The following is a 19,115-nucleotide window of genomic DNA, read 5'->3' as shown; positions in this document are numbered from 1 at the left end:
CCCTTTTAGTATAATGACCCACAGTTCCCTCCACACTGCTACAAATGACAACTTCGTCCTTTTTTATGGCTGAATAGTATGTCACTGTGTATACGTGCCTCGTATTCTTTACCCATTCATAAACGGATAGACACCCAGGTTATTCTATTTTGGGATATTGTGAAAAGTGCTGCAATAAACACTGGAGTGCAGAAGTTTCTTCCAGACTGATTTCACCAAGGCACACTGACCTTTCATCTTCTATTTTGACAAAAATATTTAGTTCCCAAATACATTTGTCTAATTCTTTAACTATTTTATTCACAGTTATACATGAATTGTCTATGTGTTAATGGTTATTAGATTTAGTGGCAATTAAATAATATAAAAATAGGAATGGAAAGGTCCCTTTGTATATAAAACTTAAAACCTGACTTCTGATTAGTTGACTAACTTTAAATACATAAAGTATGCATTGCCTTTCAGGATAAATCAGCTGCTACTGTCATTTAAAGAGAACTTTATAAACATAGTAAGACAGGCATTGTTTAACTGTTAGATCATTCTATACTTTAACAGATTATTTTAAGGGAAAATATCTGAACTAAATTATTTTTAGATAAAGATTCTCTTTTGAACCCCACTTACTGTAAATACTTTAAAACTAAGGTTTCAGTAACTATTTTCTATAAGTTTAATACACGTCAGACCACTCCATATATGAGCAAAACCTTATTTTGAGAAGTCTCTAAAGCATGCTTACTATTGCAACGAAATCATTTTATTTACTTTTACTATATTCTAGGCAGATGATCTTTTCTTGAAAATAAATTATAACACTATAATTCTAATGTTTGTTTCTAGATCTAAAAATCATTCTCTAAAACTCTAATGTTTGCAAAAAATACATAGCAAAGGTGCCATAAACTGCCTGATGGGTTCCTTAGGCTATAACATCATTTATTACAAGACAAATGTTCCTACCAGAATGTCACAATGTATAGTGTGGACTTTTTCCTCCTGTGTTGAAATTCCTCAGTTCCCATTTAAATGAATATTGCCATGCCATATGATATCATCCCATCTCTACCTTTAGGTCTCTAATGTTATGTTCCAATCTGCTCCTTCATCTTTCTCTATCATTACTTAAAGTATGTTCTTGAAAAATCATATTCTGCTACCCCAATTCAATTGTCCTATTTCTAATATCCTCTGCCAAGTATGCACAGGCAAATTTAATGTTTAGAGACATGCTATAGAACAACAAAAACAAGAAAGGTTGGAAAAATAAATCAAATCTATAAACCTAAAGGGCATGTTTTTGTGCTGCAAAGTAACATTTCAAAGGATGAGTCAACTGAAATATTTACAAAAAAATTTAGTAGTTCAAAGCGAGTCATTCTAACCACTGTAAATTAGATTAGATGGAAAAACAAAAATACTGAACATGATTCATATAAAAGTTATAGTCAAGTGTGTCATCTGACTAAAGCTTATTGATCTCCAAGACACAAATTCACTCACTCCAGCAATGCAGGGGTATTTTGAAGTCCCCTCTACCAGTACAACATAATTTCAAAACCTCAAATTGTTTTTATTTGTTTTCCTACTAAAGCCTCAGTAGTGCTATAGCATTTTGAGGATCAGAATCTGTTTTAGATCTTCAAGGTCTTAGTTTAAAAAACTCTAAAGTAACTCAATATTAACTTCTCATTCCATTTTCATCTAGCTAAAAATGACAACTCAAAGCACTTCAACTACCAATCCTACTTGTGATGTGCATATATATATATATACACACACACACACAGAATTGAATACTATAGTATTCAAAGAAAAAACATTACTTAACAAGTCACAGAAAAAACGATTCCCTAAAAATACACATAGAATCGGATTTTGCCAGTATACATAAAATGTTTCACACAATGCCTGAAGCCCAACTGTATGTTCATAAAAGTTAACTTCTATTATTAATGCTATTATTATTATTACCAACTAATGTGATCAGACTTAGATTAAAAGTTATTCTATGACACAAGTATTTTGTTGTGTCAGACTAAGAACTGTAGATTCTATCAAAACTTCTTGAAGTTTTTAAATTACTTCACAGTGTTTTTTAATGCTAGTAAGCATGATGGATAATAACTACTGGTCGTTACGACTTATTTAACTAATTTGTGGTAGTTATTTATCTAATGGAAGTCATTCTATCACCAATAAATTTTGTTTAGAGACTTACCAACTTCTACTTGCTAAAATCTCCTTTTTTACCACATAGTCAAATACATCAAATGAGTAACACAACAAAATGAGGGATGATTCTGCTCTTAAAGTTATGAACCCAAGACAAATGATAACAACTGCTTTACCTTCAGGGGCATCTGCATCACATCTCTTTGGCACAGAGAGGGTTGAGTTGCCTTTATGGTCATCAAAAGTTATATTGCTCTGAAAGAATAAAATATAATTAAAAGACAAATATTACGATAATAAATATATCCGGAGAAAAAAGTAATCACATTGTGAATTTTAAGCCATTTTCTATTAACTACATTATCTAATATTCTAAAGAGTAAATTTTAAACAAAACTGCAATTAAAAGAAAAAGTGTAAATTTAACACTAGGCTTTTTGAAACAATCCTTTAGGTCCTCTCTTGAACCATAAGGTTTCTTCACAGAATAAAATAGTTCCATTTCTAGTCCAACCATGGCATCCCAACTGCAGCAAGCAGACTGTCTTTTGTCTATGCAGACGGCATAATCTTCTTTCATTTATTCAGTATGTAATAAGCATGACCCAGTGAAGTAGGTGCAAGGGATGAGGCAGGAAGAGAATGAAATGTCAAACAAATGAGAAATATTGTGCAGGTGATCTAGTATGGTATTTCCCAAACTCAGGTCAGACATGGACTTCCATCATGACCTGTGTGTTATCTGTTCCACCTACACTTTACCAAATATTTCTCAATGAATTAGCCTCTTAAATGCTTAATAATATTATAGAAGACATTGATTGGGAGTCCAATGTTTAGGGTTTTTTTTTTTTTTTTTTTTTTTTTGCTTGTTTCTGATTAATTGTTCAAATAAAGAAGGAATGGGGGAAGTAAAGGAGTGATCTTGGATGGATTAATACTTCATTAAAGTAATACTTGAACTAGAACTTGAAGTATAGATATGGTTTACATTTTTATGAAGTAGAGCAGAAAAAATTTTAGGAAAGGGAAACAAAGGTTAAGGGGTTGGTGTTGTGGCACAGCGAGTTAAGCCACAGCTTGGGAGTCCCACATCCCATATTAGAGTGCCAGTTCTAGTCCTGGCTACTCCACATTAGCTTCCTGCTCACGTGCCTGGTGGGCAGTAGATGATGGCTAAAGTATGTGACTTGCTGCCTCCCACATGAGAGACCCGGAAGGAATACCTGGCTCCTGCCTTCCACTTGACCCAGCCTGGGTTGTTGTGGACATTTGGGGAGAAAATTAACAAATGGAAGATATCTCTGTTTCTGTCACTTTGCCCTTCAAATAAATAAATCCTTTTAAAAACACACACAAGTTGAATTATTTTTGGTTAAAATATTTTAAATGTCAGAAAAATCCAAGTTGCTGTTTGATTAAGACTAAGAGGTCAACATCATCAGGAAATCACTGGAACAGATACGAGGATATGCATCATGCTGAAAGAAAGCTCAGTTATCTGCAGATAAAACACTTACAAAGCTTCTCCTATAGGACTCATAGTAGCAATGAACAGACACATGGTATTCACCAAAAATGGTATTGGTTGTCATATTATTAAAATTACTTCAAACATTATTTCAAAAGAAATATTATGAGTTTTAATAAAGTACTGACATAAATCTCAGTGGTTTAGCACCAATGGATCCATGTAAGGACTGATTATAATGAAAATCTCTGGGTTATTTTTAAAAACAACAGTATAAAACAAATATAAATATTCTCAAAAGTGGAATGAAAAACACAGCAAATTAAATTTAATCTGGTGAATTAGTAGGCTAGGTATCATAATTAAAATTTGATTTTCAATACTCTTTATATTATCTAAATAATTGAGTTATAAATATTGCACTTACCTCTATTAAGTAATTTTGGCTTCCATACATGACATATTGTGGAGCAAGACTATAAATCATATAGCTGGTGTGAAGGACAATAAGCAGAAGTATCATGCAGAGAAATAAAAGTGCTTGGGGCCTGGTTCTACCCCTTCTGATTTTATATAACTGGAAGAAAAGACAGGGACAAACTCTTAGCAATGTATTTTACCTGCTCTTGTGTTATGAAGAATAATTTACACAGCTCAACCATCTTTTTTCTAAAATAAATACCAAGTATTCTTAGTTATTCCACATAATTAAAAGAATGAAAAATACAATTCCTTTTCTGAAAAGCTTTTAGATTTAGCTTTATGTTTATTTTAAAATAATGGCAATGCATCTATATAAAAAGGATCCTATAAATGCTCCATGAAAAACCCAGGACATAGAGACTATATTAGTATTCACATAGTCTGCTTCCAGACAAACCTAAAATTACTGTGTAAGAGCATCTGCTAGAAAATTATAGAGCTATAAAGAATTCTGAAATATCTCTAGTTCTATCCAAAGATTAAATATCTGAGTTTAAATTAGAACTATTAGTGATATATTTTATATATTCACAACTTATTTAATATTACAAAATAAGAACAGATGTCTCAATTATAAACACTCAATTCTATGAAATACCCATGACATTCTCATATTTCAGTCTTAGAAATTTTGTTACAAAATTTAGTTTATGATAATTTACAATAATCTGACTACAGATATTTTCATGTATGTCTATACTAAAGGGGAATGAAAATACACAGTAACTGGGTTGAGTGTTTGTGGTAGCGATCCGGATGCCATTTGTGATGCCAATATTCCATATCATAGTGCCTAGGGGTTCAAGTCCCAGCTCCACTTCTGATTTCTAATGTAGACTTTTGGGTCTTTGTCACCCATGTCAGAGACCTAGATTGAGTTCCTAATTCCCTGCTTCAGGCTGGCTGTCTTGGCTATTGTAGACATTTGGGGAGTGAATTGAGGGGAGATCTTTGTCTTCTTTTTGCTGCCTTTTAAATAAATAAATAAAATATTTCCCCTCCCAAAGATTTATTTTATTTATTTCAAAGGCAGAGTTGCAGAGAGAAAGAGGGAGGGGGAAGAGGGGAGAGGAGAAGAGAGAGAGGGGAGAGAAACAAAGAGAGAGAGAGAGAGAGAGAGAAAGAGAATCTTCTATCTGCTGTTCACTCCCTACTTGTCCACAACAGCCAGGGCTGGGCCAAGCTACATTGGAAACCAGGAGCTTCTTCTAGGTCTCCCACATGGATGCAGGGGTCCAAGCACTTGGGCTATCTTCTGCTGCTTTCCCAGGTGCATTAACAGGAGCTGGATTGGAAGTGGAGGAGGCAGGACTGGCATTAGTGCTCATATGGGATGCTGGTAGAACAGGTGGTGGCCTAACTCACTACACTACAATGCAGGCCCCCAAAATCAAACTTTTAAATACATAATACAGGGTTTTTGCTTCTTTTCCAGCCCCCCTCCATGCCACTCTGGCTGGAGGTCTTTGACTCTAATAAATTTTACTTTCAAATCTCTGTTTGTCTGCTTGGAAATTCTTCCATGTGAGACAAAGAATTGAGGTAATAATATTTTCTCTGCCACCATTTCACCCATAACATGTTGGTGCCGTGACTTGGACAGCAACTCCAATGTGACACGGATCCTACTTGAGTTTGACTCCAGCCAGCATTGGATCATCCCACCGGACTGGTGAGCATGCAGGTGGCTCTTGCTTTTTTTAGGAGAATTTCACTCTCGTTCGTAGCAATTCTCATTTTCTCAAAAAAAAAAAAAAAAAAAAAAAAAAAAAAAAAAAAAAGGGTCCCTGTCAGCCAGTTAAAAGCTATTAGTGTAGCTGCTGGACTTAAGATTCAGAGGCCAGAGCAAACTCCTGGGGCCGAGACTCTTCTAACCCCTCTCTTCCCTGGTGTGGTTCATCCCTTTGCATGGGACTGGGAGAAGGCCTCGAGACAACTGACGGGTTCTGGCTGGTGCTACACTCCAGTGCTTCCAGAAGGTCTCTTGGCCTGGCACCAGAAGCCGACAGCTGAAATGGTGTTGGGCTGTGAACCACTTTCCCTCCCTCGTGCATGGATCGGCCCTTTGTGGGAGACTGGGAGAAAGCCTTGAGACAATTGACGGATCCTGGCTGGGGCAACACTCCAGTGCTTCCGTGTCTCATGGCCGCGCACCAGACTCCCAACAGCAGAAATGATGTTGGACCAGGAAAGGCACTTTCCTACAGGGAGCAAGTCCCCTGCTGTTTTGGAATCCTCAGGAGCTGTAAAGCAAGAAGCTCCGCACTTCACACTTCTCGTCTCTGCTCTCGGAACGTTGGCCTGGTCCAACTCAGCTTCCTTTCGCAGGGATCAGCCCGACACACGGGTCTCGGGGAAGGACTTGGAGTACTCTTGAAATTCAGGCCAGGGCGACTCTGGCATTTTTCAAGGACTTCCTGACCAGACACCAGACTCTGACAGCCCATTAGGGTATTGGCTGAAAACTGATTTTTGTTCTTCCTTCCTTGGAGATTAATTTGTCAGCAAGACTGGGCACAGCTTAGAGCAAGGCTATGGGCTCCAGGCTCCATTCCTCAATGAATTTTTCTTTTACCCCAAATCCTAACAAGATCGCTGTCTCTGCTCCTCTAAATGCTTTGCCTCCTCTCCTCTCCTCTCCTCTCCCCTCCCCTCCCCTCCCCTCCCCTCCTCTTTTTTTCTTTCCTTCCTTCCTTCCTTCCTTCCTTCCTTCCTTCCTTCCTTCCTTCCTTCCTTCCTTCCTTCCTTCCTTCCTTCCTTCCTTCCTTCCTTCCTTCCTTCCTTCCTTCCTTCCTTCCTTCCTTCCTTCCTTCCTTCCTTCCTTCCTTCCTTCCTTTCTTTCTTTCTTTCTTTCTTTCTTTCTTTCTTTCTTTCTTTCAGAGTTAGACAGTGAGAGAGACAGAGAGAAAGGTCTTCCTTCTGTTGGTTTGCCCCATAAATGGCCGCTACAGCCGGCGCGCTGTGCCAATCTGAAGCCAGGAGCTTCCTCTTGGTCTCCCATGTGGGTGCAGGGCCCAAGCACTTGGGCCATCCTCCACTGCCTTCCCAGGCCACAGCAGGGAGCTGGACTGGAAGAGGAGCAACCGGGACAGAACTGGCGCCCTAACCGGGACTAGAACCTAGGGTGCCAGCGCTGCAGGCGGAAGATTGGCCTAGTGAGCCGTGGCGCTGGTCCCTCTAAATGATTTTCATACCTCGCCAGGTCTTCTCAACTCATACAAACTCAATTTCCTAGTCCCACTAGTGGGTATTTCCTAGATATTTCATTCATTAGCTCTGGGTTAAATTTAATTATTACATTTGTAGACAGGTAGCTTTTCGATCTAGACTCCCATTAGATGCAGTCCCCATGTGGCCTGAACTTGTATAGACAAGTCTCAGCGTGTTTCTGGTATCCCCTGTCTACCTCCTCAGTTCCCTCTTTTGGCTCAGTTCTGTCTGGGCCTTCCCATGAAGTCTCCTTAGGAATCTCCAGAGGGGTGCCCATCTGCTCTGATGGTTTCCCTCTCCCACTAAACCTAACATAATGGTGAACAATCTCCAGTGCTCATCTTGTCCCTGGCACATCAGCCCCAGGCCCACAGTCATCCTTGGGACCCATCTGGCAGCTGCTGAACCTTCTGTTTCAGAGACAGTCCCAAGTAGCTGACTGCTGACTAGGCATCACTAGCCCAAGTTTTTGTTTTGTTTTGTTTTGGGGGGGCGGGAGTGTCAAAGGAAAACTAGAATCAAATTCAATTAGAACCTAAAGATGTCTTTGTAATTGATAAATATAAACTGGGTAAATGCAAATAAGATCAATGTATCTAAATGTAAACTTTGGTACTCTTAGCACCTTATAGTCTATGGAAAAACTATTTGGGTTTGCTAACATCTGTTTTCATAAATTATCCATAAGAAAATAGTTTAACACCGCTTGAAAGTAACAAAGGTTGAAATTTGATGTGTTATCTTATTTAGAAAATGTTGTCTTAATTTGGAGATTTCTAAGGGGTTATTTCAAAATGTAAATCAAGGAAATCAGCACATAGAAAAAGGTCACAAGTAAAATGTGTTCTTGGTAAGGAAGATTAAGAAGGAAAGATACTTTTTTGAATAAAGAAAGGACATGGTTTGTAAGAATTTATCCTAAAAAAATAAAGAATTTATCCTAATGGCTATTTTACTCTGGACTGGAATGGAAAAGATGGAAAGGCTTAAGTAAGTTGCAGAAGGTATTAGGATGTCACAGAAAGTTATGAAAGAAATTTTTGGATAAAAAAGCAATTAATCTATTTTTCTTTGAAATAGGATCTGATTAAAGCAATGAGGTTTGTGCAATGTTTATACATTAATAAATATTTTGAAATAGCCTTAAAAATCTGTTTAAAGACTACAGCATCTCCTTTTAATACTTTTTGTTTAATTGGTGACCTTCTGTCAGTTTTCCAGGCAGCTCAGGTAAGCTATTTCTCTTCCCTAGTTCTGACTCTGTTAAAATTGTGCCAAGCTACGAGACAATTCCATGCACTCATACATTTAAGGTTTTATTTACGAATTTAGGGATGACCAAAGAGACAGAGATTTTGTTTTCTGTTGAAGTGACCTATTTTGTTCTTAATGTCTCCATTAAGTTCTGATTGTTTAAAAACAGCTGAAAAGTTTTTTTTTTAATTAAGAGAGTTATAGTTTGTTTAAATATATACCCATTCTAAAGCATCTGAGTAATAACTCTGCAACAATGATCAAATCTGGTCTGTATTATGTCCTAATGTTAAGGGATCCTGTTTCTAACAAATATTTTAAGCATTCTTGGCAACTTTGACAAGCATTTAAAAAATCAAAATTCTAAATTCTTTGGACTTTGATATTTCCAGTTGGGTCCCTGGAAATATCAAAGAATCTATCTTTCATCTTGCAGCGATACCAAATTAATAAGACTATTTGGATTACATTAAAGATATTGTCAAGATGTGAAGTTGTGTTAAATTTTAAGTTATAATAATGTAAAATGCCACTGATACAAATATCCAAAAGTTTCAAAAATCTAATGATTTTGTTGTGTTGTTAACAGACATGATGGTTACCTTAATGAGAAAGGCCCAGTGGCCTAAAAGAGATAAATGTTTCTATAAAATCTTACAAATGCTTTCTTTTTTCAAAAATAATTACTTTATTTATTTGAAAGTCAGAGTTATACAGAGAGAAGGAGAGGCAGAGAGAGAGGTCTTCCATTCTGCTGGTTTACTCCCCAAATGACCACAATGGCCAGAGCTGAGCTGATCCAAAGCCAGGAGCCAGGAGCCTACTCCAGGTCTCCCATGTGGGTGCAGGGGCCCAAGCACTTGGGCCATTTTCTACTGCTTTCCCAGGCCATAGCAGAGAGCGGGATTGAAAGAGGAGCAGCCAGGACTGGAACCAGTGCCCATATGGGAGGCCGGCACTGCAGGCTGCGGCCTTAAACCTGTTGTGCACAGTGCCAGCCCAAGTGCTTTCAAAATACTGTGTGGAGTAAGCAAGTGCTACTTCTTGTTGATTAAAGAGTTTATAATTTTAAACTTGTCTATTTTTTAAGAAAAAACAGCTAAAGATTTTAAGAAGCTATTACTGAAACTGCTTTATTGTTCTACCTTGTATGTTATGTTATATGTGTATATATGTTGTATGACTACATGGGAAAATTTATTAAGAGCTCTGTGTTAATTGGCTTATAGATAAAAGATTGCTCATAAATAAACTGCTGAATTAATCAAAGGTACCCTTTTTTTGTTGGTTTCACATGCCCTAAATAAATCTCTGTATCAGATGTTTTAAATGTGTTGGTAGAAAGAAATTAAAAATGTTTAAATCATTGACATGTTTGTGCTTGGGTTTGCTGGTCCAACAACTTATATTTGTGTTAGATATTTAAGTGATGTTTCCCAACACAGGTACTTTTGTCTTGAAATTTATAGAAGGCATTGGACCTTCTGGTAAATATTTTCCTAAGTTGTTATTTAAGTTAAAATTGTGTGCTAAGTTTTCATTTGATATAAGTTACTGACAGCAAGCAATCTGGGAAGGCTGACTTGTTTCTTCATTTCTCTGTTCTCTTCAGGATGGGAAACTGACTCTATACCGAAGGACTCCCCATGATCTACAGTTTGATCTTTAGACCTTATAAAAGGGCTGACTAACAATTTTTCTGTAATTATAACATAGCCAAAATGAAAGCTTAAATTATGATTTCACAGCTAGATTTACTTTGCCATGGGCACAGTAAACAGGAAAAACCTCCTTTTCAGACCAAATGAAGGGACAGAAAGTTTTACTAATGACTTCAAATTTTATAGATAAGGTGGTCATCATGTTTGATGTTAAAGACCATAGCTTTCCTCATGGGCATTGTTTATCTCACAGAAAAAAACACTACCAGAACATGCCTGTGACTATTGCTTCCAGCTTAGGCCACCAAAGATTAGCGATGGGACTAAGCACCCCCTTATACAACCAAATCACTGCTCTTGGATAACAAGTAATTTTATGTCAACATGAAGTGAAGAAGCCACTTCAACAGGTTTAATTTCAAGATAATCATAATTTCTATATTCTAAATCCAAGAAACTTTGGAATAATATAGGTTATACACAAATGATAAGAAAAAATCAAAATAATAATGTAAATATACTTACCCTAATCCAAAAGAACCATATGCCAATATTTCGAATTCCTGCCATTGAAGTAAAAATAAAGTACATAATAATAATTGTTATAAGAATATAGTCAAGAGGAAAAACCTGAAAAAAGAAAAAAATTAATTTAATAACAAACCATAAGGGAATTCATATAAAATTATCTGAAAACTTCATTAGTTATAGTTGTAAATTATTTTTTAAAGCTTATTTATTTATTTGACAAGAAGAATTACAGAGAAGCAGAGGCAGAGAGAAAGAGAGAAGTCTTCCATGTGCTGGTTCACTCTCCAAATGAACATAACAACTAGAACCGGGCTGATCTGAATCTAGGAGCCAGGAGCTTCTTTCAGGTTTCGCACTCGGGTGCAGGGGCCCATGGAAGGACTTGAGCTATCTTCTACTGCTTTCCCAAGTCATAGCACAGAACTAGATTGGAAGTGGAGCAGCCAAGACTCAAACCAGTGACCATATGGGATACTGGCACTGCAGGTGGTGGTTTTACCTGCAACATCACAGCGCTGGCCCCGCATATGTTTAAAATAACAACTTGATTTAGGTTTTAAAAAATATCAACAAAAGGACATCTTCCAAAAGAAAAAAAAAACTAGTATCAAACTACTACCAAATTAATATCACTGTTCTAAGACAAATCCTAAAACTAAAATTCATATTTATATATTAACAGTAATAATTCATGAAAAATTATAAACAAAAAATTGAGTGGAAACGTTCACTTTAAGTTACATTTTCCAAATCAACTTAGGTATAAAGTTCAACAATATGTCTCTGTAATGTCTAAAGCAACATATCAATGTAGAAATTATATGAAGATAAAAATCAAATGAGTAAAGGGTACAGTATATGTCAAAGTACTAACATGTTTACAGCATGATAATTTTATACAAAAGTATGTGAGAATATTTGCTGGAATATAAAATGACTAATATTTTACTTACTGTTTGTAGTAAAGGCAAAAGCATATTCAGTGGATTACTCAGATTAGTTCCAAAAATTATAAAACCAGAATCTATTCCAGCTGAATGAAGAGCTTTATCTAAACTAAAACAAAAAAGAATTATAAAGAATGAATTTATGTTATACTTTCACATTTTCAGTAAATTTAGAAAGCATATCATCATATCCTAAGCATGCAAATTCAGCTGAGTCAAAAAAACCCATGGATAACAAATGTTAAATATCTTAAATGTCTTATGGATATTGTTCAATTGATATAAATAAATACTGTTAATGACTGGATAATTCATTGAGTTAATGTTGTAAAGAACACATCTAGTAAAATAGTATTTAAGATGAACAGGCTACACTAATAGAATTCAGCACCAAAAATGTGTAATATCAATGGATTTGTTTAAGTGCTTTAGAAAATGTCTCTACTGTACTTACTTGGACAGGAAGAGAGAAATTACGAACAGCAATGCAACTAAGATGAAAAATATTCCCCAAATGATCTAAAAGTAAAAAGAGATTCATTAGAATGTAGTTCTAGACATTGATACTCAAAGTTCAAAAACCATTATGCTTAAGCTCAGTTGCTAACATATGACAACAATCTAAAACAAAGATACATTTTAACTTAGTGTATAATTCCAGGCATTTGTAACCCAAATTTCCACTATGAGACTATTTAGTTGAGAACACGGACACAGAAATGTTAAAATGAAAAATCCTCACTAATAAGTAAACAAATTAAACTTTGTTAGATCAAATATAAACATTTTATTCTATTATTCTCAAATATATATTCAACAACTGAAAAAACATTAGGATACACACACACACACACAAAACCAGGAAACTCATCAAGTTATATTCCCCTGTTTATTAAAATATGGAATTTGAAACATTTTCCCATAGAAGTAATAATATATAGTACTTAAATTATATCACAACCAGAAAAGTCTGAGTATAAGTGAAACTATTCCTGAAATAGAATACCAAGAGCACTGAAGACACTGTCATATCAAACATGTTTCTATGGGGGAAATGTGATAAGCATTGTAACTGGTAAAACACAATTCTGGCCGGCGAGGCAGCTCACTAGGCTAATCCTCCGCCTGCAGCACCGGCACCCTGGGTTCTAGTCCCAGTTGGGGCGCCAGATTCTGTCCTAGTTGCTCCTCTTCCAGTTCAGCTCTCTGCTGTGGCCCAGGAAGGCAGTGGAGGATGGCCCAAGTGCTTGGGTTCCTGCACCCGCATGGGAGACCAGGAAAAGCACCTGACTCCTGGCTTCAGATCGACGCAGTGTGTCGGCTGTAGTGGCCATTGGAGGGTGAACCAACGGAAGGAAGACCTTTCTTTCTGTCTCTCTCTCTCTCACTGTCTAACTCTGCCTGTCAAAAAAAACCAACCAACCAACCAAACAAACAAAAAACCCCACAATTCTTTCTACTGTATGAACTTCTTATTAGGGATGGTAGAAAAAAAAGGAAAAAATATTGAAACAGAATCTCTAAGGAATAGTTTCAGGATTAAAAAAAAAAAAAAAAAGAGGTGAAATCTATGTTAGCAATAACACACACTTCCTCCACCACCACCCAACCATTATCTTCCACGAGATCCAGGGACAACTGGGCTAGCGTTGCAAAAGTAACAGCAAAAAGTGAGAGTTCACCCAACCATAGTTAAGTGTTTCTGGCTTCTCCTTTGACTGGGATTCATAGAGTTAGGTGAATAAAATCATGAATGTCAAGGAGATTTTGCCCTCTCATTTTACATGATTGCTGAGTTATACGTTAGAATGCAGAAGGGATAAAAGAAGTAAAGTAACAACATACTGACCTACCCACCATGTAAAGATGATTTTTAAAAGCAATTTTAGGCCTTTGTTCTAAGAATTCTTCAATTCTATTATAGCCCTTTTGGGGGTTGTAGGAAAGGAAACCATTGGGAATAAGAGAGGACGAAGAACACTATGGTCATCTCTTAAAATGGAGTAATTCCATATAAATCTCTTACATATTAGAATTCCACATGATAATTAATTATTCACGAAGAGTTTCACTACTACAGAACCTTGCAGTGACTCTTTTATAATTATAAATGTTCATTTGTAGAGGGTACAAAGGAGTTAAACATTCTTTTTCTGTATCTGATGCCTCGGTGAGCTGGAAGGCAACAGCTTTATGCTGAGGATCCACAAGTGAAACATAACTTCTCAATAGCCTGTTAACATGAAATACTTCATAGCGTGAGGCAGTATTACTGTCGGATGCCAATTAACAGTAGAGAAACATGACATAGAAATAACACTTGAAGATTCCAGTCCCTTGGTGTCCATTTTGCAGAAAAAATTATAAAAATAATTTTTTAAAATGCTTAACTATCTTCCCAGTCTGATGGGATGAATGACCCAGAGTTGGACTTTTGAATAAGTTACTTACAGAATACAGGATAAGTGTAAAAAAACATAAATGCTTCATAAAGACAAGAGAAAAACTATACATATTTTAAAATATGAGGATTTAAGGCGTTAGCAATCTTCCCAGGCTCTAGTCATGAGCTGCCAAGGCTATGGAAGCCCCCTGAGCTCATCGTCTTTGATCTTATTTCGACAAGGCAATAGTCAAAGTGGAAGTTCTCTCCTCCCCTCAGAGAAAGGTACCTCCTTATCTGATGGCCCGCTCTTTCCACTGGGATCTCACTTGCAGAGATCTTTCATTTAGGGCTTTTTTTTTTTTTTTTTCCCCCCCAAGAGTGTCTTGGCTTTCCATGCCTAAAATACTCTCATGGGCTCTTCAGCCAGATCTGAATGCCTTAAGGGCTGATTCTGAGGCCAGAGTGCTGTTTAGGACATCTGCCATTCTATGAGTCTGCTGTGTATCCCACTTCTCATGTTGGATCGTTCTCTCCCTTTTTTATTCTATCAGTTAGTATTAGCAGACACTAGTCTTGTTTATTTGATCCCTTTGACTCTTAGACCTATCATTATGGTCTATTGTGACCTGAAATTGATCACTAGTCAATAGGAGTCACTGTGCACTTCCTCCCCATGCAGGATCTCTGTCCTTAATGTGTAGTTCAATGTGAATTAATGATATGACTAGTGCTCAAAGAGTATTTGGCACTTTGTGTTCTGTGTGGGGGCAAACTGATGAAATCTTAACTTAATATATACTAAATTAATCTTCTGTATATAAAGATAATTGAAAATGAATCTTGGGCTGGCGCCGGGGCTCACTAGGATAATCCTCCGCCTTGCGGCACTGGCACACTGGGGTTCTAGTCCCGGTCGGAGTGCCGGATTCTGTCCCGGTTGCCCCTCTTCCAGGCCAGCTCTCTGCTGTGGCCAGGGAGTGCAGTGGAGGATGGCCCAAGTCCTTGGGCCCTGCACCCACATGGGAGACCAGGATAAGCACCTGGCTCCTGCCATCGGATCAGCACGGTGTGCTGGCCGCAGCACGCAGGCTGTGGTGGCCATTGGAGGGTGAACCAACGGCAAAGGAAGACCTTTCCCTCTGTCTCTCTCTCTCACTGTCCACTCTGCCTGTCAAAAAAAAAAAAAAAAAAAAGGAAAAAGAAAATGAATCTTGATGTGAATTGGATGGGAGAGGGAGCGGGAGATGGGAGGGTTGCAGGTGGGAGGGAAGTTATGGGGGGGAAAAGCCATTGTAATCCACAAGCTGTACTTCAGAAATTTACATCTACTAAATAAAAGTTAAAAAATAAAAACATAACCGGCACTGCGGCTCACTAGGCTAATCCTCCGCCTTGCGGCGCCAGCACACTGGGTTCTAGTCCAGGTCGGGGCGCCGGATTCTGTCCCGGTTGCCCCTCTTCCAGGCCAGCTCTCTGCCGTGGCCAGGGAGTGCAGTGGAGGATGGCCCAAGTGCTTGGGCCCTGCACCCCATGGGAGACCAGGAGAAGCACCTGACTCCTGCCATCGGATCAGTGTGGTGCGCTGGCCGCAGCGCGCTGGTCGCGGCAGCCATTGGAGGGTGAACCAATGGCAAACGAAGACCTTTCTCTCTGTCTCTCTCTCACTGTCCACTCTGCCTGTCAAAAAATAAAATAAATAAATAAATAAATAAAAATTAAAAAATAAAATAAAATATGAGGATTTAAACTAATATTGATATGGTCATTTTAGTGATGATCATGTTGGGCTGCCAAAAATATCACATATTCTATTCAAGTTATGATGTCAATTTTAAAACAAAAGTTAAGTTATGGAAATGACACCAGTAACAAAGTAGTGTAAAAACCTCTGAAAATATTATCCTTCAAAAAAGTTGTAAGAAAACTGGTATAAGTTGTCTGAATCAACTCATTCAACACTCTGGGAATTAATCAAAGATATGCAGTAATCGAGAAGCATTTATTTAAGGAAGATGATTAAATCCCAGTAAGAACAAAGCACACTGTAACATTTGATTTGCTCTAGTCCTGATGCTACCTCTCTAGTGCTTTGTAGCCTTGAAAAATAGATATAAAAAGCCCAGAGCCTTGGAGACACCTAAGGAAGCAGAAAGAGGAAGAACCTCTTTTATTTTGTATTTATTTATTTTTCAATAACAAAAATCTTTATTGAATTACAAATTTTAAAATGGATCACTTAATTTAAAAGTGGTACTATTTTTATTTTATTATTCTTAAATTCACTCTGTCAAAAACTTGTTTTGTTTTTAAAATGATAAAAACAAAAGAAAAAAAAAGAACAAGTAATATACATGTACAAGAAATTACAAGAAATAATGATCATGGTTAGTTACAGATGCAAAATAATATCTAATTATCCCAGACTTGTGAATAATTAAAATCAAATTCATATGCTAGTTCAAATATTATACACAATTAGATAAGCTGGTCAAGTATCATTTGAATACACACCATATTTTAAAATTATATTACCTTTTATATTCCTGTAACATCTTGTCTAAGTACATGCCAATATAGGAAACAATGTAATTTTCATTTATGGGTTAATAGAGTGACAGAAAATGTCCACTGTATAGGTTTCAGAATGTAAAAGTTCAAGAACTTTTCTTAAGGAGAAAAAAACTTAAATTACTGAAAGTTTAACATCAATTTACTTAGAAAACAGATGCCATACAATTATTATATGGTGGACCTACTGATCTGACTACAAAAGGCATTTAAGGAAGGGATGTTCAGATGAAAACAGATTAACCCAAAAGATGTATGTTGCTTTAAACATTTGTTTTGCAGGAAAACCAGTTGCTTGGCCTAGTTTAAAAGCTATTACAAAATTCGCTTTTTTTAATGGTCCAGGTATTTAGCCAATTCTTCCACCTCAATAGAACTTCCATCAGTTTCCACATTCATTGCAAACAAATGTGGTCATTGGTTCATCAGCACTATGGGTTTGCACCTGAGTGTAGGAGCAATTCTTTGGTTCTCCAATGGCTTTTTTCGTCAAATTTTTCCACATCTCCTTGAGCTTGTCTCTAGCCATCTCCTCTGCCATCAATCTAGGAAATAAATCAGGAGGGATATTCCCACACAATACATTTTTCCTTAAATCTGGATTTCTTGCATCTTTAAGATTTGATATCCTATTTTGTACTCTATTTTTGTATTTCATGTCTGTATTCCTTATTTCTTGGTATAAAGCTTCCTTAATTGGAGATCCCAAGCTCTATCTGACTGAATTCAAACTTAAAGAGTACAAAAAGCCTTTCTCTAAAAGTATTAAAAAAAAAATCACAAGCAGTCTATGAACTTCATGACCACAGCATCAGTGGACAACAGTTAAAATTAAACTAACCAAAAAGCTTAAGATAAAATTTTTAAAATGAGGAAAGGAGGTATCAATAGGGCACTGAAAAGCACTGACACGTTTGTGGGCATCTGGAAGGTGCTGTGCATGCAGAGGGCTGTGTCTATGATCAGGAAAGATCTGGTTGATACTGAGACTCTACAGAGAAGCAAGTGAAGACTAAGGCCGATTTGTAGAATGCCTGCCTCAGTATTGATGAATTATACATAGACACACAGATTCCTAGGCAAAAACTAGGAGACTCATTGGTTGCAGATTTTTTTTTTAATGTGTATCCAATCATTAACAAACCAACTGAGTAGAGACAACAATGAGTATATACTACGAAGAATATGGACTTTATAGAGGTAGTTCACAAACACAACATGAAAAATAACAAAGATTAATAGCAGAAAACTGGGGGCTGGTGTTGTGGTGTAGAGGGTTAAGCTGCTACTTACAGCACCACTATCCTGTGTGGGTGCTGGCTTGAGTTCTGGGTGCTCCACTTCAGATCCAGCTCCCTGCTGGTGTGCCTGGGAAAGCAGTGGAGGATCACCCAGTGCTTGGGCCCCGGTCCATGTGGGAAACATGGAAGAGCCTCCTGGTTCCTGGCTTTAGATAATTCAGAACTGGCTGTTGGAGTGAACCAGCATATGGAAGATCTCTCTCTAACTCCCTCTTTCTCTCTGTTAACTCTGCCTTTCAAATAAATAAATAAATAAATCCTAAAAAAAAAGGGGGGGGGCAGAAAACTCTGAGGATAGAAGAGAATTTGATTTCCAGAGATAACACATTATATTATTTAAAATTGTCCAGGTATTAACAACAAAATATGATGTATGTAGGAAAACAAGAAAGTATGACTAATATGCAGGGAGAAAAAAAAATCAACAAACAGACTTATTAGACAACACTTTAAATCTGTTGTTTTAAGTACATTCAAATAACTTAACAAGTCATGTCTTAGAATGATTTCACCACAGAATATCAATAGATAAAAGTTATTAAAGAGTAATTCAAAATTTTAGAGATAAAAAAAAAAAACAGTAACTGAAGTTAAAAGTTCATTGGAAGGACTGAACAACAACTTAATAGGCAGAAAAGAGAAGTTAGCAAGGTTGAATAGAAATTGAGATGCTCTAAATGCTCACAACAGCCAAGACTGGGGACAGGCTGAAGTTGGGAGTCAAGAACTCAATCCAAGTTTCCCCCATGAGCAGCAGGAACCCAATCAGTTGAGTCATCATCACCACCTTCAAGGATATGCATACATAGGATGCTAGAGTCAGGAGCGAGAGCTGGGTATTGAATCCAGGTATCTGATATGGCACACAGGCATCTTAACTGCTGACCCAAGTGCCCACCCAACATTACCATGAAAATTTAGAATCAGCTTGTCAAATTCTGCAAAGAGGCCAACTGGGATGTTGATAGAAATTTCATTGGATCTTTAGATCAGTGCAGGGAGTACTGCCACCTTGAAATTAAGTCTACAAGTGTTAATCTATTCAAGCTATTTTTTTCAGTGATGCTTTATAGATTTCAGTGTACAGGTCTTAGACTTCCTTGGTTAAATTTACTGCTAAGTATTTTA

The 19,115-nt window shown here is 37.0% G+C and overlaps 1 protein-coding gene across 3 annotated transcripts in view; it reads right to left on the bottom strand.

The window, feature by feature from the left end:
- The window catches only part of LMBRD1 (LMBR1 domain containing 1), a 143,590-nt gene that overhangs the window by 30,784 nt on the left and 93,691 nt on the right, over nt 1-19,115 (bottom strand). For all 3 annotated transcript variants that reach the window (XM_089333068.1, XM_008263085.5, XM_070073909.2), the window contains exons 10-14: nt 12,187-12,251; nt 11,739-11,841; nt 10,780-10,884; nt 4,074-4,223; nt 2,352-2,430 (exon numbers count right to left, since the gene is read on the bottom strand). In XM_089333068.1, coding sequence (XP_089189194.1) covers nt 2,352-2,430; nt 4,074-4,223; nt 10,780-10,884; nt 11,739-11,841; nt 12,187-12,251 — 502 coding nt within the window. The remainder of the gene's footprint in view (nt 1-2,351; nt 2,431-4,073; nt 4,224-10,779; nt 10,885-11,738; nt 11,842-12,186; nt 12,252-19,115) is intronic.

Source organism: Oryctolagus cuniculus, chromosome 5, assembly GCF_051225735.1.
Source record: "Oryctolagus cuniculus isolate XC-2025 breed Fujian yellow rabbit chromosome 5, ASM5122573v1, whole genome shotgun sequence".
Taxonomy (NCBI): Eukaryota; Metazoa; Chordata; class Mammalia; order Lagomorpha; family Leporidae; genus Oryctolagus; species Oryctolagus cuniculus.
This window is presented reverse-complemented; position numbering and strand designations above follow the sequence as displayed.